Below are 22,027 nucleotides of genomic sequence, written 5' to 3'. Positions count from 1 at the left end.
CAGTTTCCTGGATGACAGTGCATCCACGCTGACAGACTTCAAACTTAATTAGCGCAAAATAAAAACCACTGCCTTAATAAAAAGGACTTGAATTATAAGGAGTGTGTTATAAAAAGGAGTGAATTATAAGGTAATGCAAAGTGGAGCTGAAATTCCAGTAGACATTAGTCAGCCACTGAGATATTGTCTTGGTACCTCAGTCATCTTAATACAATTTCCAATACCTATAAGACTATGACCTGCAATGGGCTTTGCTTCCTGGCATGTAATCCAATCTGGCAAATTGGCCAATAATACAGAACAGCTAGGCAGTTCAACTATATCAGGAGTGTTTCAAATTACATTTGAGTGATCCATTGGAAACTCAAAATAGGTATCCTATTGAGGTGATTGTCCGGTAGTGGTGCACTCGAGGAAATGCAACAAAATAACCATAATTAAATACCGCAGAGGTCACTAATATCTTAATATTGTTAGCAACCACTGTCTGTGCAGTATGGATTTATTTAGATAATTTTTAAAGGGAAATCATTTTTATGGGAGTCAACTCAGGACACTGAGATAACAGTCAGTCACACTATATTTCATCCAGGGCACACACAATATCATGTCAAGTTATGAACACAAACGTCCTTGATCTGTATTTGAGAAATGTAAATTAGTAGGGCATCTTAAAAAGCCATGCAATAATATAGCAATAACTGAATGCGTAATGAAAATTCTCTTCAAAATACTAGACAGTGAGTGAAGTTACATATTCGTAGGAACCTTCTTTTGTGACTGAAGCCATTTTAATGGTACTGTTTTATATGATGACCTATAACAGCGTACTCAATTTAACATGGCAATCACAAGAAGTGCATCTGCAGCACAATAAATCCACATAATTCACTTTGTTGATTATCACGTCTGGCATTCGTGGAACGTTGGTGATGTTTCTGTGATCTAAGAGACTTCCTCTTTACCGTAAGAACCAGCAGAGACCTCAGTTGGCCACAAAGGCCAAGCATGATGACAGAGGACAGTGGGGAGGATGGTTAAGATTCTCTGGCCCTCAACCTTTGTCAATTAATACATCGTAGTAGTAGGGCTGGGAGTAGTCCTAGATTTCTATGTGTAAGTTGGGGTATCTTTTCAGCAGGATAGTAGCTTGTTTGGGTTGAAGGCGTCCACTCTGGCCGATGGTGTGTTGCTCTGATTTGTTTTTCACTGCAATCTGTAAGGAAACACAATGAAAGAAAAACTTTAAGAAAATGTATTGCCTCATTCAATACTGGATTTTGTGTTATAGATATGTGTAATGTTTTAAAACTTTTATAACTGCCTTAATTTTGCTGGAGCCCTGAAAGAGTAGCTGTTGCCTTGGCAGCAACTAATGGGGATCCATAATAAATACAAATACTAATTAATTTAAAAACATATCGGCTTGAGATACACTACATGACCAAAAGTATGTGGACATCAGCTCATCGAACATCTCATTCCAAAATCATGGGCATTAATTTGGAGTTGCTATAACAGCTTCCACTCTTCTGGGAAGGCTTTCCACTAGATGCTGGAACATTGCTGTGGGGACTTGCTTCCATTCAGCCACAAGAGCATTAGTGAGGTCGGGCACTGATGTTGGGCGATTAGGCCTGGCTCTTGGTCGGCGTTCAAATTCATCCCAAGGGTGTTGGATGGGGTTCAAATCAAAATCACATTTTAATTGGTCACATATACCCAATACACACAGATCTAATTAGGAATGAATTAAGACTATACATATGAATGAGAGATGTCAGAGCAGAGCAGACTAAGATACAGTAGAATAGTATAGAAAACAGTGTATACACATATGAGATGAGTAATGCAAGATTTGTAAACATTATAAAGTGAATGAGATACCGTAGAATAGTATAGAAAAAGTATATACACATATGAGATGAGTAATGCCAGATATGTAAAATTATTAAAGTAACTAGTGTTCAATTCCTTAAAGTGGCGAGTGATTTCTAGTCTATGCCTATAGGCAGCAGCCTCTAATGTGCTAGTGATGGGTGTTTATCAGTCTGATTACCTTGAGATAGAAGCTGTTTTTCAGTCTCTCGACCCCAGCTTTAGTGGATCAGGTGGTTGATGTCCTTGATGATCTTTTTGACCTTCCTGTGACATCGGGTGCTGTAGGTGTCCTGGAGGACAGGTAGTTTGCCCCGGTGATGCGTTGGAGAGCCTTGCGGTTGCGGGCAGTGCAATTTCCGTACCAGGCGGTGATACAGCACGACCGGATGCTTTCAATTGTGCGTCTGTAAAGGTTTGTGAGGGTTTTACGTGACAAGACAAATTTATTTACCCTCCTGAGGTTGAAGAGGCTCGGTTGCACCTTCTTTACCACACTGTCTGTGTGGGTGGTCCATTTCAGTGTCAGTGATGCGTACGCCAAGGAACTTGAAGCTTTCCACCTTCTCCACTGTGGTCCCGTCAATGTAGATTAGGAAACAGCAGAGCGTGCACCCCCTTAAGTCCACGATCATCTCCTTTGTTTTGTTGACGTTGAGTGAGGTTGTTTTCTAGGCACCACACTCCCAGAGCCCTCACCTCATCCCTGTAGGCTGTCTCGTCATTGTTGGTAATCAACCCTACTACTGTTGTGTCGTCTGCAAACTTGATGATTGAGTTGGAGGCGTGCTTGGCCACTCAGTCATGGGTGAACAGGGAGCACAGAAGGGGGCTGAACATGCACCCTTATGGGGCCCCAGTGTTGAGGATCAGCGGAGTGGAGGTAATGTTTCCTACCTTCACCACCTGGGGGCAGCCCGCCAGGAAGTCCAGGACAAAGTTGCACAGGGTGGGGTTCAGACCCAGGGCCTTAAGCTTAATGATGAGCTTGGAGGGTACTATGGTGTTGAATGCTGAGCTATAGTCAATAAAAGCATTCTTATATAGGTATTCCTCGTGTCCAGATGGGATAGGGCAGTGTGCAGAGTGATGGCGAATGCATCGTATGTGGATCTATTGGGGCGCTAAGCAAATTGAAATGGGTCTAGGGTGGCAGGTAAGGTAGAGATGATATGATGCTCGACTAGTCTCTCAAAGTACTTCATGATGACAGAGGTGAGTGCTACAGGGCGATAGTCATTAAGTTCAGTTACCTTTGCCTTCTTGGGTACAGGAACAATGGTGGCCATCTTGAAGCATTTGGGGACAGGAGACTGGGATAGGGAGAGATTGAATATGCCCGTAAACACACCAGCCAGCTGGTCTGTGCATGCTCTGAGGACGCGGCTAGGGATGCCGTCTGGGCCGGCAGCCTTGCGAGGGTTAACGCGTTTAAACGTTTTACTCACGTCGGCCATGGAGAAGGAGAGCCCACAGTCCTTGGTAGTGGGCCGTCGGTGGCACTGTGTTATCCTCAAAGCGTGCAAAAAATGTATTTAGCCTGTCCGGAAGCAAGACGTCCGTCTCGGCGATGTGGCTGGTTTTCCTTTTGTAGTCCGTGATTATCTTTATACTGACGTTTAGCTTGCTTGATTGCCTTGTGGAGTGAATAACTACACTGTTTATATTCTGCCATGCCAGTCACCTTGCCATGGTTAAATGCGGTGGTTCGCGCTTTCAGTTTTGCACGAATGCTACATCTATCCACGGTTTCTGGTTAGGGTAGGTTTTAATAGTCACAGTGAGTACTACATCTCCTATACACTTCCTTATAAACTCAGTCACCGTATCTGTGCATGCGATTATTTTCGCAAACTACCCGGAACATATCCCAGTCCATGTGATCAAAACAATCCTGAAACGTGGATTCTGATTGGTCAGACCAGTGTTGAATAGTACGAAGCACGGGCACTTCCTGTTTGAGTTTCTGCCTATAGGACGAGAGGAGCAAGATGGAGTCGTGGTCAGATTTGCCGAAAGGAGGGAGGGGAGGGCCTTGTAAGCATTCCACAAGTTTGAATAGCAATGGTCGAGAGTCTTAGTAGCGTGAGTAGAACAGTCAATATGTGGATAGAGCTTAGGCAGCCTAGTCCTCAGATTTTCTTTGTTAAAAATCCCCAGCTACAATAAACGCAGCCTCAGGATATGTGGTTTCCAGTTTGCATAAATTCCAGTGAAGTTCTTTGTGAGCCGTCGAGGTTTCGGCTTGAGGTGGGATGTAAACGGCCGTGGCGATGACGTTGAAGAATTCTCTTGGGAGATAATATGGTCGGCATTTAATTGTGAGGTATTCTAGGTCGGGTGAACAAAATGACTTGAGTTCCTGTATGTTCCTGGAATTACACCATGAGTCGTTAATCATGAAACACACCCCTCCACCCTTCTGCTTCCAAGAGAGATATTTATTCCTGTCTGTGCGATGTACTGAGAATCCTGCTGGCTTTAACGACTCCGACAGAGTATCCCGAGAGAGCCATGTTTCCGTGAAACAAAGTATGTTACAGGCCCCGATGTCTCTCTGGAAAGAAATCCTTGCTCTAAGCTCATCAACTGTGTTATCCAAAGACTGAACATTAGCGAATAATATACTCGGAAGCGGTGGGTGGTGTGCGCGCGTCCTAAGCCGAACCAGCAGGCCGCCTCGAGTGCCTCTCCTCTGCCGGCGATGTTTTGGGTTGGCCTCTGGAATAAGTTCAATTTCTCTGGGGAGAGTGAACAAAGATCTTCTCCAGGGAAGTCGTATTCCTGGTCGTAATGCTGACAGTTCTGGTGAGTTACCGCCACTCTAATATGCAATAGTTCTTCCCGGCTGTATTTTATGACACAAAACATTTCCTGAGCTAATAATGTAAAAAAAGAGTACATAAAAAAAACTAAATACTGCAAAGTTTCCAAACAGCTAGTCAAGATGCTGCCATATCCGTCGGCGCCATCTTCATCTGAGGTCAGGGCTCTGTGCAGGCCAGTCAAGTTCGTCCACACCGATCTCGACAAACAATTTCTGTATGGACCTCACTTTGTGCACAGGGGCATTGTCATGCTGAAACAGGAAAGGGCCTTCCCCAGACTGTTGCCATAAAGTTGGAAGCAGAATGTATGCTGTAGCGTTAAGATTTATCTTCATCTAGGGGCCTAGTCCGAACCATTAAAAACAGCCCCAGACCATTATTCCTCCCCCACCAAACTTGACAGTTGGTACTATGCATTCGGGCAGGTTGCATTCTTCTGGTATCTGCCAAACCCAGATTCGTCCGTCGGACTGCCAGATGAAGTGTGATTCATCACTCCAGAGAACGCGTTTCCACTGCTCCAGAGTCCAATGGCGGCGAGCTTTACACCACTCCAGCCGACACTTGGAATTGCGCATGGTGATCTTAGGCTTGAGCGCGGCTGCCCGGCCATGGAAGCCCATTTCATGAGGCTCCCAACAAACAGTTATTGTGCTGACGTTGCTTCCAGAAGCAGTTTGGAACTCAGTAGTGGGTGTTGCACGAGGACAAACAATTTTTGTTCTGTGAGCTTGTGTGGCCTACCACTTCCCGGCTGAGCCATTGTTGCTCCTATATGTTTCCACTTCACAATAACAGCACTTACAGTTGACCGGGGCAGCTCTAGCAGAGCAGAAATTTGACGAACTGACTTGTTGGAAAGTTGTCATCCTATGACGGTGCCACGTTGAAGTCACTGAGCTCTTCAGTGAGAACATTCTACGGCCAATGTTTGTCTATGGAGATTGCATGGTTGTGTGCTTGATTTTATATACCTGTCAGCAACGGGTGTGGCCGAAATAGTCGAATCCACCCATTTGAAGTGTTGTCCACATACTTTTGTAAATATAGTGTATTTATTCACATTTATAAATAATGTATTACTCCTTGTAGATGTAACAGTTTAACTTTAGTCCGTCCCCTCGCCCCGACCCGGGCGCGAACCAGGGACCCTCTGCACACATCAACAACAGTCACCCACGAAGCATCGTTACCCATCGCTCCACAAAAGCCACGGCCCTTGCAGAGCAAGGGGAACCACTACTTCAAGGTCTCAAAGCGAGTGACGTCACCGATTGAAACGCTATGCTCAGCTGAGCACCACCGCTAACTAGCTAGCCATTTCACATCGATTACACTCACCCCCCTTTCGACCTCCTCCTTTTCCGCAGCAACCAGTGATCCAGGTCAACAGCATCAATGTAACAGTATAACTTTAGTCCGTCCCCTCGCCCCGGGCGCAAACCAGGGACCCTCTGCACACATCAACAACAGTCACCCACGAAGCATCGTTACCCATCTCTCCACAAAAGCCGCGGCCCTTGCAGAGCAAGGGGAACCACTACTTCAAGGTCTCAAAGCGAGTGACGTCACCGATTGAAACGCTATTAGCGCGCATCACTGCTAACTAGCTAGCCATTTCACATCAGTTACATAGACACTAAACTGAAAACGTAATTAAGCTAATAACTTGTTATCCATCTGTGCGGCACTATAGTAGCTGGGCACCTCAGCTGAGGGGAAATTAGCCCTGACACAAATAAAAAGCGAAACAGGAGGGAAGACCCTAAAGGAAACTGGGCAGGGGGAGAGTTTTGTTATGACTCGTCTCAAGCCAGTAAACGGCAGAGAAAATTATGTTACCCGTGCTGTCTAATTACCTTGGCCCTTGTCTCCTAGCAAAATGTTTAATGAAGAACATAACAGTGCTGACCTAGTTTAAAACAACAGGGGGTCGGGAGATAGGGGTGTGTGCAATAAGCCTGGAGCAAGGATTTCCTGTACACTGTGAGTAGCAGCAACATACCTGGGCTTTCTCAACACACTTATAGAAGGACTGCATTTCATTGGAGCAGAGGGTGTCGACGAAGTTGTTCTGCTTCCAGCACGCCATCATCATGGACATCTCTGTGACACATGTGGCCTCTGTGGGAAAACAGTGTAATCACTTTCCAATGCTGTTGTCAAAATTATAAGGTACTACTAATTCAGCATGCTGATGACTGATCTACAATGATTTCAAGAGTGTGTCATTTATGCACATTGTAAATAAGAGATGTACCAGTCAACACAGCCGACCAATCAGAGTGTAGAGAGCTGGGGCACGTTCAGTAGACAGAACAGTGTGCAATGTTTAATTCCACCGAAACTATACTGAACAGCACGACCAGGGGGGAATTCATTCCGCCTATTATGTTCCAAAACGTTTCTTAAACAGAAGCAAATGAAACGGGGAGGAACCTACCTGAAGTTCTCAAATAGAAACTCGTTTTAGTTGCAAAACGTTTTGCCACTGTTTGGCGGAATGAATACACCCCAGTTGAAGAACAGACGTGATTATGGTGGGCCAGAGGGCGATCGTGTGTTCTGTGTGCTGCACGAGGTTGCGATTTAAAATAGTCATTCACACCAGAATTGATAAGGTCACACCTTGCTAACCGCTAGCAAACGTACCTCAAGACTGTTGAAGAACGGTGCGCACCGTTTAGGGGAAACGTGTCGTTCAGTACAAATCGTAAAGCAATAAATAACAAAACGTGCAATTAGCTAACTAAATGTACTGGGCTGTTGGCTGTGTTATGTCTACAGCCGTGTCCACTGGATAGAACATGTCATTACACAGGTTAGTTAGGAAGCCTTTAACAGAAAAGCCTTACCCCCTTTCTTAATTTTCCTGTTGGCGACCTCATCTTTCAGAACAAGCGGCTTGTTGGGTTTCAGAACGGGCTTTTTATGCTTTCTGCTCAACATCCGACTGACCTTCTCCTGAAGTGCAGTCCCACCTTGCATCGCCATTGCGGTTTGCACAATACAATTATCACACGTAAATAGCGAAAATATAAATGTAATATCTTGCTTTCACAATAAACTATCGCAAAACAGCCTAGATACGTGAATTAATATTTTCTCTAACATCATTTCCTCATAAGAGACAAACGTGGGGCGCCATCTTTGGTCGTATATTGCTGTTACTGTAGTAATGACTATGTTGTGACAACGCATTACGAAAGATTAACGTAAAGCGTTTGTAGTTTTCTGTCGTCTAATGAGCTGCACATTTTAAATGTATTTAAGTACTTCCATTTTTGGACTTTGATAAATTATATACTCATTGATTCTTGAAGTATAACTTATAAAAGCCTCATGAGCTTAGTTCAACTGTCGTACCCCATCAGAACTAAAAATATAAGCTTGTTTTACCATTATTTGTAAACAATGTAATTGTAAACAAACACTGTATAGCCTCAGAATATTAATAAAACTATAATTTTGATATAATGGATGGTCAGTCCTTGCTTCCATGGCTCTGTATGAATTTGAGACATACATTTCTCCAGCCCCATCCCTCGGCTCTTTACCAAAACAATGGCGGGTGGCCACTTTATTGTTTACAGCGGATTACCCCTTTAATAACTAAATTATATTTGGTTAATAATATTGTATCAAAGGAGTTACATAACTTGCTTGTCCAATTTATAGATTACCAATTTTAAGAGCCTTCTTGAGCTTTTGCATTCTTGCCCATGGGCTGCAATAATTTACTGGCATTGGCACATTCTAAATTATACACATTCTGCCTCAAGGTTACCTGGAGTATCCAGTGGAAAGGTAGGCATGCAAAGAGAAATATGTAGACTCCCCAATATGGCAGTGTGACATTTTGTTAGAATGTAGGGCAAGTCCAAACATTGGGACATCCCTCCAGGCACGTTGTATCAAAGCTGTAAACTCAGCAGATATTAGTGTTGATAGTTATGTCAGGCGAACTCACCTCAACTCCCAATACAGAGAGGGGAATCTTCAGGAGATGACACACAAATCTCATGGACGTTAATGGGTAAATCCATTTGAATTTAATCACTTTTGACATCATGATTTAAACAAAACTTTCTATGCATGTTTGCCCGTGGAAGAAGTCAGAAAGTGACCTTTTGGACCTGAATGCCAAAACATTCAGGAGATAAAGGTGCTCAAAGTTGACCCATTTTGCATACCCCACCATACAGTCAAATCTAATGTTGTTTGTCACATGCTTTGTAAACAACAGGTGTAGACTAACAGTAAAATGTTTACTTTCCAACAATGCAGAAAGAAAAAAAAGAGAAATTATTTAAAAAATTATAATAACAAGGAATAAATACACAATAAGTAACGATAACTTTGCTACATACACAGGGTACCAGTACTGAGTTGATGTGCAGGGGTACGGGGTAATTGAATTAGATATGTACATAGCTAGGGATAAAGTGACTAGGCAACAGGATTGATACAGTCTATGACTTGACTGAAACCGCCTGATAGAGGTCCTGGAAGGCAGAGAGCTTGGCCCCAGTGATGTACTGGGCCGTACGCACTACCCTCTGTAACTACCCTCTTGTAACACCTTGTAGTTGGATGCAAAGCAGTTGCCATACCAAACAGTGATGCATCCAGTCAAGATGCTCTCAATGGTGCAGCTGTAAATGTTTTTGAGGATCTGAGGGCCCATGCCAAATCTTTTCAGCCTCCTGAGGGGGAAGAGGCATTGTTGTGGCTTCTTCACGACTGTGTTGGTGTGTGTGGACCATGATAATTCCTTATTATACCATGAAACATCCATGTCTTCATCACTGGAAAAGATAAACGGGTGAGTTTGATATCATTTAAAAGCTTACAAACAGTGTTGTCAAACAAAATTATTTGATCATTTCTGAAAAAAAGGTTTTAATAACATTTGTCATTTTCTTAACCTTTAAACGTAAATGATCTAAAAACCTGTAAACTCAAGATTTTTTTCCTATTCACATTTGTTGAAGCTTAGACCCTATTTCACATCATCTGAAGTGATTGTGTTGTGCCCGTTGAGACACAATTGTCAACCCATTGTCAAATGTCAACTTAAAATTGTTTCTTCTATTATCTATATTTCTATGATTTCAATAGATTTCCAATGGAGGATTGACATTATACACTAAACAAAAATTTAGAGTGAGTTTAGAGTTAATAGTAAATTATGCTTTTGTGTATTGGTTGAGTCTCTCTATGCATGGTTTTAAAATGTTTCACATTTCACAGTATCAACTTCGCTGTGCGTTCATGGCTTCTTTCTACAGTCTATGGCTCAAGGAAACTGTGCAGACACGGTGATCTGAGCTGATTGGCCAGCGGTAGCCCTATAGGTGCACTTGATTTGCACTCTGGGTCTGCCAGGTAGGTGGAGTTCTATCTTCAGACACATGAAATGGTTCAAAATGCGAACACTTTGCCTAGGACTGCTGAATCAAGTGCACCTACCGTCAACAGCGCGAGACTAATAAGAAAAATGAGGAAAGCAAGGCTTTATCGTTGGGTTCTTCCAGAAATGTTTGGTGATCGACTAGAAATGCCTTGATGATCAACCAGTCGACCGCGATCGACCGCTTGGCCATCATCACTAGAAACTCATGGGCAATATGGACACAGTTATAAAGATTAAGATTTTTTTTTATATGAATACATTTAAAAAATGTATTCAAATATAAATTACCAATGTTACCATAGGTTGCCATAGATGACCTGTTAATTACCTGACAATTCTGGTAACTTTGGTAAATTACCGATAGTTTTGCCATCCTAGTTATAAAGAATGTACGTTTGTGCAGCCATCATGTTTGCTAGTGTTTTCTACTAGGAAGGAAACTATATTTGCTTGTAGTGCTAGCTAGACGATGAATACTGTAGCTACCATGTTTACGGCAACATCCTCATGACCACAGTACATACAATGTAGTTGTTTTTTATACACAAATACATGGTACAACACACATTACATACACAATCATAAGGTATATTAAATAAAACATTACATACAAGTACATTCAAATACAAGTACAATCTGTAACGCTTGAATCTTCAAGTTTCTTGTCATTAGCTGTCATCAGCTGTCATAGCTGTCGTATGAGTAGGGTTTATGATGGAGGGTCCAAGTAAAGGCTTACTGTAAGGCCCAGTCTGACAGAAGAGATGCACATCAGAGGTACAGTCAGATCCATAATTATTGGCACCCTTGATAAAGATGTTCAAAAAATACTTTATAAAATAAATAATACAAATACTATACTATACTGTATACAAAAACATATATATAATTGTACACTAATATAATTGTTCAGAGAAAGAGATTTTGTTTAACAAGTAATATTTCTTTTTTTCAAAGATAGGGGTCAAAATTATTGTCACCTCTGTTTTCAATACTCTAGCACCCTCCCCTTGTAAGGATAACGACACTGAGCCTTTTTATAATATGTTTTATGAGATTGGAGAACACATTGGGAGGGATCTTACACCATTCCTCTATACAGAATCTTTCCAGATCCTTGATATCCTTCGTCTGCTCTTATAGACTGAACTCATCAATTCAAACCATAGGTTTTTAATGGTGTTCAAGTCCGGAGACTGAGATGGTCGTTGCAAAATATTGATTTTGTGGTCAATTAAACCTTTTACTGAGGATGGTGATTAGTGCTTGGGGTTATTGTCTTGCTGGAAGATCTACTTATGGCCAGGTGTCAGCCCCCAGGCAGAGACAATCTGGGCTAGGTTTCCCTAAAACATCGTAGCACTAAGATCATCTTTAGTCCATTTATTTTCAATGGAATTAAGATGCTCTTAGTGCTATGATGCTTTTGGGAAACCTAGCGGCAGGTTTTTGTCTAAAATGTCCTCATACTTGATTAAGTTCATGATGGAAGCAAAATAGCCACATAACATCAAAGATCTACCACCATATTTTAACCATAAGTATGAGGTACTTTTCTGCATATGCTTCTCTTTTTCAACGCCAAACTCAAAGAGATCTATTTTCATGTCATCTGACCATAGCACCGCTTGGAGTTTGATGAATGGCATTGGTACTTGGATCAGAAGCGATGCTATGTTCAAATGACATGAAAATAGAGGTATTTGGCTATTAGTCTCCCCGGAATTGAACCCCATTGAAAACTTGTGGTTTGAATTGAAGAGGGCAGTCCATAAGATCAGATGAAGGATATTAAGGATCTGGAAAGAGTCTGTATAGAGGGATGTTCTAAGATCCCTCCCAACATGTTCTCCAATCTCATAAAACATTTCAGAAAAAGGCTCAGTGTCGTTATACTCGGAGCATGGTAGAGTACTGAAAACAGGGGTGACAATAAGTTTGACCCCTATCTTCTTTTTGTGTGACCAAATCTTTATAATGTTTTGCATTTCTTGTGGGCTACATGCACAATGCACAAATGCATATAATGGAACAGTTACTGCGCATCACAGAGCCAAAAAGGAAGAATAAATTGAGTAGCTATGAAAGAGAAAAACAAAGTGAGCCTCTACCCTCAACCTCCCACCTCATTACTCCAACCCCACCCATCCTACAGTACATGTCTCCCCCCCAACCACCCACCCGGAAACCATGTTTTCCACCCCTTCCCACCCCCCTAGCAACCAGAAAACCCCTCCTCATACCACCCTTCCCCATGGGCCTAAAAGCAAAGCAAGGTGCCAATAATTACAGACCTGACTGTACATGGTAAAGGTAGATATCATGGGGAAGGTTCTGAAAAGTACAACTTTTATCCTCAAGACACACTAGCTGTCCCACCTCTCCCTCTGCACATTTCCTCAAGGAGATTCAATAAAGTAAACTGGGAGGATTAGGCCACTTCTCCCCGCCTCCTCTGCTGCAGTCTGAACAGCTGTGCCAGTGTGTGCCGTACCTCCGTGTTCCGAATACCGTAGGCAAGTGGGTTGATGCATGGCGGTACCATGAACGCCACTAACACAGTTAAAAACATTGAGCGCTCCGCCAGTGACAAATGATCAGGAGGTGTCATGGACATGGTTTTCCTTAGCACCAATCTAGCTATATTCCCCATGATGGGCAGCAGCTGCAGGAAGAACATGAAGAAATAGAAGGTGATGGTGTGACGGGCGAGACTATTGTCAGAGTGGAAGGGTTCCACGACTCTGCGGGCCGCTTGGTACATGCGTCTGTAGCAGATGGAGAAGGTCAAGATGCAGACGAGAAGTACAACAATGATAGTGACTGTGTGGATCATCTTCATTGCCCAGTGAAGGCCAGGTAGTTTATCCATGATTATGGGATCGCATAGTAGCCCTGGAATGGCTCTGCCAAAAGAGGTCTGTCCAGAGAGTAGAAGACCCACTCGGACAACAGCTACGGTCACGGAAAGTACCCAGGTCAGCGCTATGGCCAGATGTAGTCGCCTGGAAGTCAAGATGACCATGTAACGGAGGCCGTGGCATATAAAGATGAAACGCTCCACGGCCATGAGGGTCAGAGTGAGCAGAGAGCATAGGATGCCTGTGCTACAGACAGTGACCTGCAAAATGCACCAGCCTCCAAACACCAGTGTGTGCCTGGTCAACAGGCAGCGGAGCACGGTGGACGACAGAGCGAGAGACAGCAACAGGTCACTGACGATCAGATTCTTCAGCAGAGTATAGCGAGGCCGCCAGGAGAAGCTATCTGAGCTCTTCAGCGCGATCAGCAGGTAGCTGTTCACCATCACAGAGAAGAGGAAAAGAGTCATGAACAACAAGACCAAAAGGACCAGTGATGTCTCATTCTGTACGATTTGCCAAAAGAGACACGAGGAGACATGGATTTGCCTTGTTGAAACTGATGTGCTCTGGTTGAGAGGAGAGAGGACCATGTGAGAGCAGATGGTAGTATTCAGATCCTTGGAGTCCATATTGCAGTTACAACTGGGCTGTAGACCTGGCAGTCTTTTATTTGGACAGTATCTGTCTCCTTTTGAGCGACATAGATTAAGGAGAGTTTAGGGGAGGAGTTAAAAGGTGAAAAGGCAGGTGGCCTCAAGCATCCTTAAGCAACAGGACTTCGTCAATTTGTTAGCAGTAACTTAAAACCAATTAATTTTGGTCCCTTGTGATGTTGTTTATTCATAATCGCACAACCTACCTTTTCATCTAAAACATTTAGCCCGCATGCAGTATTTGGTTCTGGGTCATAAGACCAGAACCAAATAATCAGTGAATTCAGGTGATTTGCAAGTGCAAATAACCACACTTCCATTGTGTTCTGGAAATCAGGCAGTGCCTTTAGGTGAGTGATGACTACTGAATATACAAGCAAGTACAAGTTCGACATGGACATTTACACCTCATTTATAGAGCAGCCGATAAGGACATTTTTTCAGTCTGTTAAAAATGGCAAACATCAACAAGACCAACAGCAACCCTCACCACTCTCATCACGGTTGTTAGCAATAGTAGCATCCCCACAGTTTCAGTTTGTTATAAGAAACTTGGATTTGGGCATTGTCTTCTGACAGGTGGAATCATTAGTACGCAACGCACAATCGCTCAATCGACGGAGCAGACGACTGTCACCCTGACATAAGACAGTGGGGTTTGGGCTGAATGATCCATCACAAGAACCATGGCCAGAAGAGACAGCAGATGGTATTGTTTGCATATGTAAAAAGCAGTTGATTAAACAAGGCTACAATTGTAGAGGGTTTACAACAGTGCTCAGGTGTCCACTGAAAATCATCATTATCCACAGTTTCACCTGTTTGGCCTGTGATCTTCTCGCGCATAAGCGTATTCAAGAGCTCTTGTCAGCTCTAGCTATGGCCATGTACTGTAACTTTGAGCTACACAATCAATTTCAGACACTTTGGAATGATTTGGACATGAAATATGCCACAATGTTTGTTGCCATACTGTCCTTCAGAGTGACTGGAGAATAAAAAGATAGAAAGAAAGAAAGAAAGAAAGAAAGAAAGAAAGAAAGAAAAAGAGATACTGAGCTATAACAGCAAAAAAGATTTATAATAATGGATTCATCCAAGTGACAACACTCTCACCTCTTTATACAAGTTGAACCCACATCTTTATTTTCCCCAGAAGATGAAGACTAGGAATGGACAAATGGTGTTGATGGTTAAATATAGCCACAGTTAATCATTATATTTGTCCTTATTGTCCTCATCAGACCTTGGACCTGGAACGAATAACATTCCCACACAAACAAGTGCAAGAAGAAGTGTGATCAAATGTTATTACTGTAATAACAAGCACTTGTGGATTGATGTTGACATACTGTACATTGTGATGCACAACCTACTAAATTGCATGCAATTTCACACAATATATGAATAAGCTTTAAGACTAGACCTCAAATGTTGAAGAGACATGAGGAGGCCTTTCTATAATAGAAAAGAAAAGCATGTGTGGGCAGCAGTAGCTTTTAATGAGCGGAGGGTGTTTGTGATCCAATTGACAATGTTCCAGTTTCATTGATACAGACGATTTAATGCAAGTCAGGCTCAGCTAACTGATTAATATACGGTGCTTCATATTGAACCGTGAGTCCCTCTAGCTTCCTCTGCTGTTCCTTCTCCTTACTTATAATGAGAGAGTTTCTGCACATGGAGGCGAAAGAAACCATTTCAAGCGTTACAATGTTGTACAGTTAATGAGAATTTATGCCTCAAAAAATTGCCCCGACCTCTTTTACAGTTGCTTGTGTCAGAGTGGGTGGGTTTTAGCTCATCAGAGAAATTAAATTGTGAGGAGGAGTTATGGAATATAGGATGTAAGTGGAGAGGTGGGGAGAGTGAAGAAGCGTGAACCAGCATGAAATTGAATTAACATGGAGAGAGGGTTTGAATGAATGGATTCACCTTGGGTAGGATTTAAGAAGCTTTAGGATGAGGAGCAGAGTTCACAGAGGCCTAAAGGAAGGGGTCAGTGTAGTGTCAGGGATTTAACAGTCATCAGCAAGGGGTGTGATTGGGCACTGAAAATCCGTAGTCAAATACCTTCTACAAATGTATCCTCCAACATCTATTAAGCCTCAGCAGTAGTTGTTGCTTCCATACAAATTATGTCTATCCCAATTAGAGCAGTAATTTGGAACAGAATTGTGTAAACCTTTGTCCATGTAAAAACTGTTATGCAATTTTTCTTTGTCACAGTCAAGAAAAGTTTAAATGAAAATGTACTGCACCTCAATAGATGTACAAGCCCCAAAAAAGCTTCTGGAAACACAAATGTAAAAATACAATAAACCCCAAGAAAAGACACAGTTGGAAGAAGCTTTGCTGCTTTTAACTTCTTAAGAACTCTTTCCTCCCATTACTCTTTGACCCTCCCACTGCCCCCCTTGCGGTCAGGTGCATATTTCAGGAAGGTTGACATCGCCTGTAGTCTTTGATTCGCCAAGACTCACGCCTGCTGTAAAGGGGAAAACATATTAGGTAGAGAAGTTATTCAAATGTCATGATTTGGACTCTGTACCTAATAATGAAGCTGCAAAGGTCCTCAAAGGCCCTCTTCCCATGGTTTCCTTTCATATTCATCGTTGACATGAGGCTGTTGGTCAGGATTCTGTATAGAACACCAAATATGTACTTTACAATCAACACAGCATGACCTCATTTGAAAGTTAAACAAATATGGTAATAGTTTACCGGAGCATTGCTCTCTTCACTCGGTCCGGGGATGTCTCCCCCCAGCTTTGAGATTTGAGCGGTCATTTTATACTAATGCATTACACATGTACAGGATTTTTTCATCTAGTACTACATGGCAAAACAATGTCATTCAACTCATACCAATGAAACATTTAATTTCTCCCCATGTATTTTTCGAAAATCATTCTCCGTTAGCTGCTCTTCTACCTTTAGTAAATCTTCCTCTGTCTCATTCAGGTTGAAGTCAAATTCCTCAACCAGAGTAGGGCGACTTTCCTTTAAAAGGTCACATTTTAAAAATGTATTCTGAAACAAGGTATTTTAGATTGATCCACTTCCAAATATAACATTCTAAATGGAGAGTTTCATACTTGTGTCTGTCACAGGAAAAAGGTCTGATTTGGTGAGGGAGATCCCTCAATTAAGAAGGCAGAATGAGACCTCAAGCCTTCATGCTTCGTTGTTAAGCCACGTGAGAGACCACGATGATTCTCTGCAATTAAAGATTGGACAACATCATGCCAATTGTTTTTACAATTAGAATACCTTTCTCAAATGCAGCTTGTGCTGCTTTTAGCCTTTTGCTTCTTGGTAGCAGAGGCACAGGTTTTCTGGTGCATCAGGGCATATTTTGGTGGGCCTTGGGTAGACCTTTTCCTGAAAATTAAGGCTACCTTCTCACTAGCCACACATATTTGAAAGGATCACATAAAGTAATACGTTAAAATTGTCTACCTGTCAATCAAAAGGCAAGGTGAATGTTCAGTGGCTAGGGACAAGGGGTCGATTAGTAATCAGCAATGCAGGCTACCATATTTACATAACTTGGAGGCAGTAGTGGCTGGAGGTGGGAGTTACATTCCTCATGCAATTCTAAACACACAATATACAGAATAAAAACCATTCCAAGTAAACTGAATGTACAAACTGTCAATGTACTGTATGTTTTAACATACCAGTTTTAAATGATTTGAATGTAGTTCTCTTTCAGTTTCTCTTGGAGATTTCGACTTCACTGGCTTCTGTGATTTTCAACGTCTTCACATTGCAGTTTTGATTCTGAATGGTGTGGTGAGGGTTTGAACAATGTAAGTCAGTTGTAACAACCAGCAGTTTTTAATTATTGCATTTTCAACTATAATCTGGGAAAGGTATCTTCCGCATTTAACCCAGCCCCTCTGAATCAGAGAGGTGCAGGGGACTGCCTTAATCGACATCCACGCCAATTAATTGCCTTCCTCAATTCAATCTGGATGCACAACCAGAGTCTTCACCATACCCTGCTCAACGGTGTTGTACTCTCTGGGTGTATGCATAAGTGTGTGTGCATTTTTTGGAACATTCAGCCCCTCTTCTCTGAGAATTACCAATAAACTACGTCTTGCTCCCCTGGTGAGGTTGTTTACATTAGCCCAAGATGCCAGCTTCACAAATATACCACCCTTTGTTGCAGTTTGAGATGATCCTGCTTCACACACTATCAGACGACCTCTCAATCTCATCACTATCAAACAACCTTTCAGTATGATCACATGTTGTAACACTGGAGGTGTCACTCAAGTTACCATCTACATCAAGTACAGTAGGTGGTGGCATGCACCTTTAACGTTTGTTTGCGGGCCGCCACCTACTGTAGTAAACAAAACAAAAATTGCGATACAAAAATAAAATAAATCCAAAACCCCATCCCACTCCTTCAGTTTTAGTCCAAATCACATCCCTACACAGGCTCAGGGGCCTCTGAGGACCGAACATCCGTCGACAGGATTCCGTGTAATGCCTCCGCTGTAAAATCCCTCACAACAATGCCTATTTTCTCAGATTTTCTTCTTTGTTTGAGCTGTGTAGTTTCTAATCAATGCAATAAACAATGCTAAGTCCACCATTTTAACATGCAACATGTCCGGATCCTGTTGGCGAGTAACATTTACAGTTTTTTCTAATCCAACTACCATGGTTTCTTCAATGTTACTCCCTTTTTGCACTCTTCTCACCACCTCCGGATAGGAGACATGCTGGACAGCCCTTACTCTTGTCTGCTTGGTCTCCTTCACCCTAACAGGGCACTTCATGAATTTGGGCACATGCTCACCACCACAATTGCAGCATTTCGCCTCAACTGGCATACGATACTCTTCCTGTCTACATACAAATGGTTTACATTTATTACACTGCATATGTTTGGGCACATAGGTTCTTACAGGGTATCTCACATAACCCAAATATACTGTATATGTGAAGGAAGAATGGATGGAGTGGGCTCACTCTATCAACCATACGGGTCAGTCGGCGTGTACCAATCACGGCATCTACTTTTTCAGCTACATCCTTTGAACTCACGTCTAGCGCCACTCCAGAGATAACCCCCTTGATAGGCAATCTGTTACACACAACACATTCCAATCCGATATATTTTTCAGTTGCAAAGCACGCTCCTTCTGCTCCTCGGACACACAATAAAACAAAACAAGCCCACTTCTTGTTATCCTCACTGACGCAATCTTATCTAAAGCATCTATGATATTCATGGATGTCTAACGGATCTTCCAGATAACGCCATTGGTCCAAAACCCTCACTCCAACAAAAAAAAAAGAGTCAGGTCAAGACTTGGCTTGACTAGATTCCACATTACCCCTCATATACCCCTCATATACCAGTAGAAGTCACTGTTCAGGCAGGAATAGTTGGACTGTGACTTATTTCAATATAGGTATCTGTTTATTTAGGTTGATTTCATGACATTGAGACAGTGACGTTGATTCAAACATACCATTTTACAATCAACATTTAAATAAAGTAAAATAAAATATGTCTAATCAAATATGAAATTCAACATAATTTCAACCACCCAAGTATATTGAATATAGGATGAAAAACAGACATTGATTAAACAGTGAGAATATGCAAAAATTTCAACATCTAAATTGAAAACAGTACTGGTTGATTACTTTTTGCAAATCCAAATGTGTTTCAAACATAGATTCAACATCACAATACGTTGACAAATTACGTTGAAACAACGTTGATTCAACCAGTTTGTGCCCAGTGGGCATGCAATGAGATAAAGAGAACTGCTGCAGGAATTGATGTTTTACCACATTGTAGCAAGTTGCCTTAAACAAGATCAAATATCTTGTTATAAGCCACATGAGAGCTTTGGGATTTAACTCTGAGTGTAGAAATCACAGGCTGTGCAAGTTTTTGCATAATGGTCCTGCAATTAATGAAACAGGATAGCTTTGAGGAATTCATCAGTATATGTCAAATCTCTCAGATGAATCAGTTTACAGCTTCATCTGTCAAAACTACTCAGCCCCGGCATCTATATAAGTGAGTTTGAAGGAGATTTATCTAACAGAGCCTCAAGAACTGGCACTCTCAAATCTCTACAGTCCACATGAGAGCAAATTAAGAAAAGGGGTGCGTGCTTCCCCCTTCATCCAGTGTTAAATATGCAGTTCTGAGTATACTGTTGGGTCGTCATTATATTTCAAATGATTTGCATGATGTGGGTACTCTCCAGGGGGATGAAGGGGTTCCTGTGTTTTGGTGCTTTTGAATATTTGATGAGCGCGTAAGGTCTGGGAGCTGTCTCAGCTGGCACAGGGGGTAACACCCCGACAGGGGGAGGGGGGCGTAGGACCCTTCCTCTGATCCACCATAGAGCCTTGGTCCACCACCCCAGCTGTCAGAGAGAAAGAGAGAGAGAGAGAGAGGAACCCCACCCACTCACTGATAAACACTATAGTAATATGAAGGAGGAGACTTTATCAAATGTCCAGTTTGAACCCATTAGAGTACTTATTGCATTGACAACCATTTTATTTACACTTGTTATGGGACTGTCCTATACGTCTCAACAGATAGTTGTTTTTATTTGAATGAATGTTATCATTTAGTTGGTAGTTATTTTCAAGGAGGCTGTAGTAAATCACACTGCGTCATGACAGGCCTCTTGGGCAGCTAAACAGGGAAAGGCATGAGCATGTACAGTATCTCCAATGTCACTGCCTAGGGTAAAAGACAAAAAGAAACAAAGCAGGGTTTCTGGGTTGGTGAAAGAGATGGAATAAGGAGAAAACAGAGAAACGAGGGAGAGAGTGAAAGAGAGTGGGCACAGAGTGTTACACTACGTACTGTCTAGGTTGGAAAAGTGATGTCTGTGAGACTGAATGGATTAGTCCTGGACAAGGCCATTAGCTAATGAAGGCTGTCTGGGAAAGACAAAAGCACCACTCCCAGAAATTACCTTTCTTACCTAACACTGGATTTATCTGGCCAGTGGAGGGAGTCCTGACAACACTACAGCATCCACTATTATTGTCAAATACCATGCGTAACAGCTGTTAAATAGATCATTCAGTTTGGACCAGATGTGATTTTCTGACACAAACTACTACAGTACATAAACTATAGACAGTTCTATGAGGGAATTTAGAGTATGCCTGATCCGCTGACTTTGACGTCATGCAGAAGGGCACAATGAATCACAAAGCTGCCCTTATGCTCTTGTGCATTAGTGTGAATAATGTCTCTGTTATAAGGCATGACATGAGGAAGGAACGTGTGAATACGAATGACCGCTTCTCTGTCATAAGAGCTGATGCACTTCTGAAGTGCTCCTGGATTCTTCTCTTAGAATACCCCAGAGGTTGATCTTAACTTGCTCTGTCCATGAAATAGAGTTATCTGAACTGTAGCTCCAATTAGAATGTCTGGTGGATAATTGAATTACGTGTTTTCTCTGCGGCAGGCACACGTGCTATGAATAAATGTTCTTGGTTTTGTTTCATCAGTCTAACAAAATAGGATTCTCTGTCTATGTATGGAGCATTTAACATAAAAATGATGTACTTATCAATAGAATGCATTTTATCTGGGTCTAGGATATATATATCACTGAATAAGATGTATTTATTTAACTCTGAAGCTTAACCATTGGATCTGTCAACAGGACACAATAGAGGCTGTGAGACTAAATAGTCCCTCTGTGCCCAGTAACTCCGTTAACATGACCTTCTAGACCATTTTCAGACCTTCCAGTACGTTTAGCTGACTTGTCTGAGGCACAATCCATAATAAGTTGTGTCAGAGAGACCTGGGTCTCCCCATGATTGTCTTGTGATAACGTGTCTTGTCTGGTCATGATGGATTCTGTTCATTGGGTTAAATGTAACAGATAGACAACCATATTGAAAGTCAATAAGAGGGAAACTATTTACAGACTTCCTTACTTAGTCGTCTTTGTCCCAGGTGGGACATAACTCGTAAACAAAGAACAGGCCTTGATATTGTGTCCACATTATTAGTACAGAGTGGAGGAATAAAACAAGCCACTAAAGCTTTGGACAATGGCAATGCCATTTTTACAGGACAGTTTTTCACTAGACACCGCAACTGTCACGAATATTGATAAAGGATCCAAGTTGGGGAGACAAAATGTTATCATCAACCTTGGAGTGTAAAAAATGTATTTTAGTGATCTGTCTTACACTGCCACCTGCTGATCAAAAGCAGGCTAGCAGAAATTGAACTATCTATTCATGTGGCTCTTAGCCGGAGGTCTTTATGAGTTAATGTCCTCTGCTGGTGACTTCTATGCACATCCATCGACATGGTAATACAATTATTCTTGGCATCAATTTGGTTTTGAAACTCCC

The 22,027-nt window shown here is 42.0% G+C and overlaps 1 protein-coding gene and 1 long non-coding RNA gene across 2 annotated transcripts in view; both read right to left on the bottom strand.

The window, feature by feature from the left end:
* Positions 1–772: 772 nt before the first annotated feature.
* Positions 773–7,949, bottom strand: LOC139562630 (small ribosomal subunit protein mS37-like). The gene is made up of 3 exons (XM_071380447.1): positions 7,562–7,949; positions 6,712–6,830; positions 773–1,216 (listed from the first exon to the last, which is right to left on the bottom strand). Exons 1-3 carry the CDS (start codon positions 7,698–7,700, stop codon positions 1,103–1,105), a joined length of 372 nt encoding a protein of 123 aa, XP_071236548.1. The 5' UTR covers positions 7,701–7,949; the 3' UTR covers positions 773–1,102.
* Positions 7,950–8,729: 780 nt separating this feature from the next.
* LOC139562629 (uncharacterized) overlaps positions 8,730–22,027 on the bottom strand; it is a 50,917-nt gene continuing 37,619 nt past the window's right edge. Inside the window, exons 2-3 of the long non-coding RNA XR_011672420.1 lie at positions 16,191–16,280; positions 8,730–9,514 (exon numbers count right to left, since the gene is read on the bottom strand). This is a non-coding gene — a long non-coding RNA (uncharacterized lncRNA). The remainder of the gene's footprint in view (positions 9,515–16,190; positions 16,281–22,027) is intronic.

Source organism: Salvelinus alpinus, chromosome 32 (genome assembly GCF_045679555.1).
Source record: "Salvelinus alpinus chromosome 32, SLU_Salpinus.1, whole genome shotgun sequence".
In the NCBI taxonomy this organism is placed as follows: Eukaryota; Metazoa; Chordata; class Actinopteri; order Salmoniformes; family Salmonidae; genus Salvelinus; species Salvelinus alpinus.
This window is presented reverse-complemented; position numbering and strand designations above follow the sequence as displayed.

Bases quoted from the DNA above. Each gene is read 5' to 3' on its own strand.
- LOC139562630 (XM_071380447.1), bottom strand. From the start codon at position 7,700: ATGGCGATGCAAGGTGGGACTGCACTTCAGGAGAAGGTCAGTCGGATG. The intron at 6,831-7,561 runs GTAAGGCTTTTC...GTTTTCCCACAG, and splicing joins CAGGAAAATTAAGAAAGGGG to AGGCCACATGTGTCACAGAG. The intron at 1,217-6,711 runs GTATGTTGCTGC...GTTTCCTTACAG, and splicing joins AGTGTGTTGAGAAAGCCCAG to ATTGCAGTGAAAAACAAATC.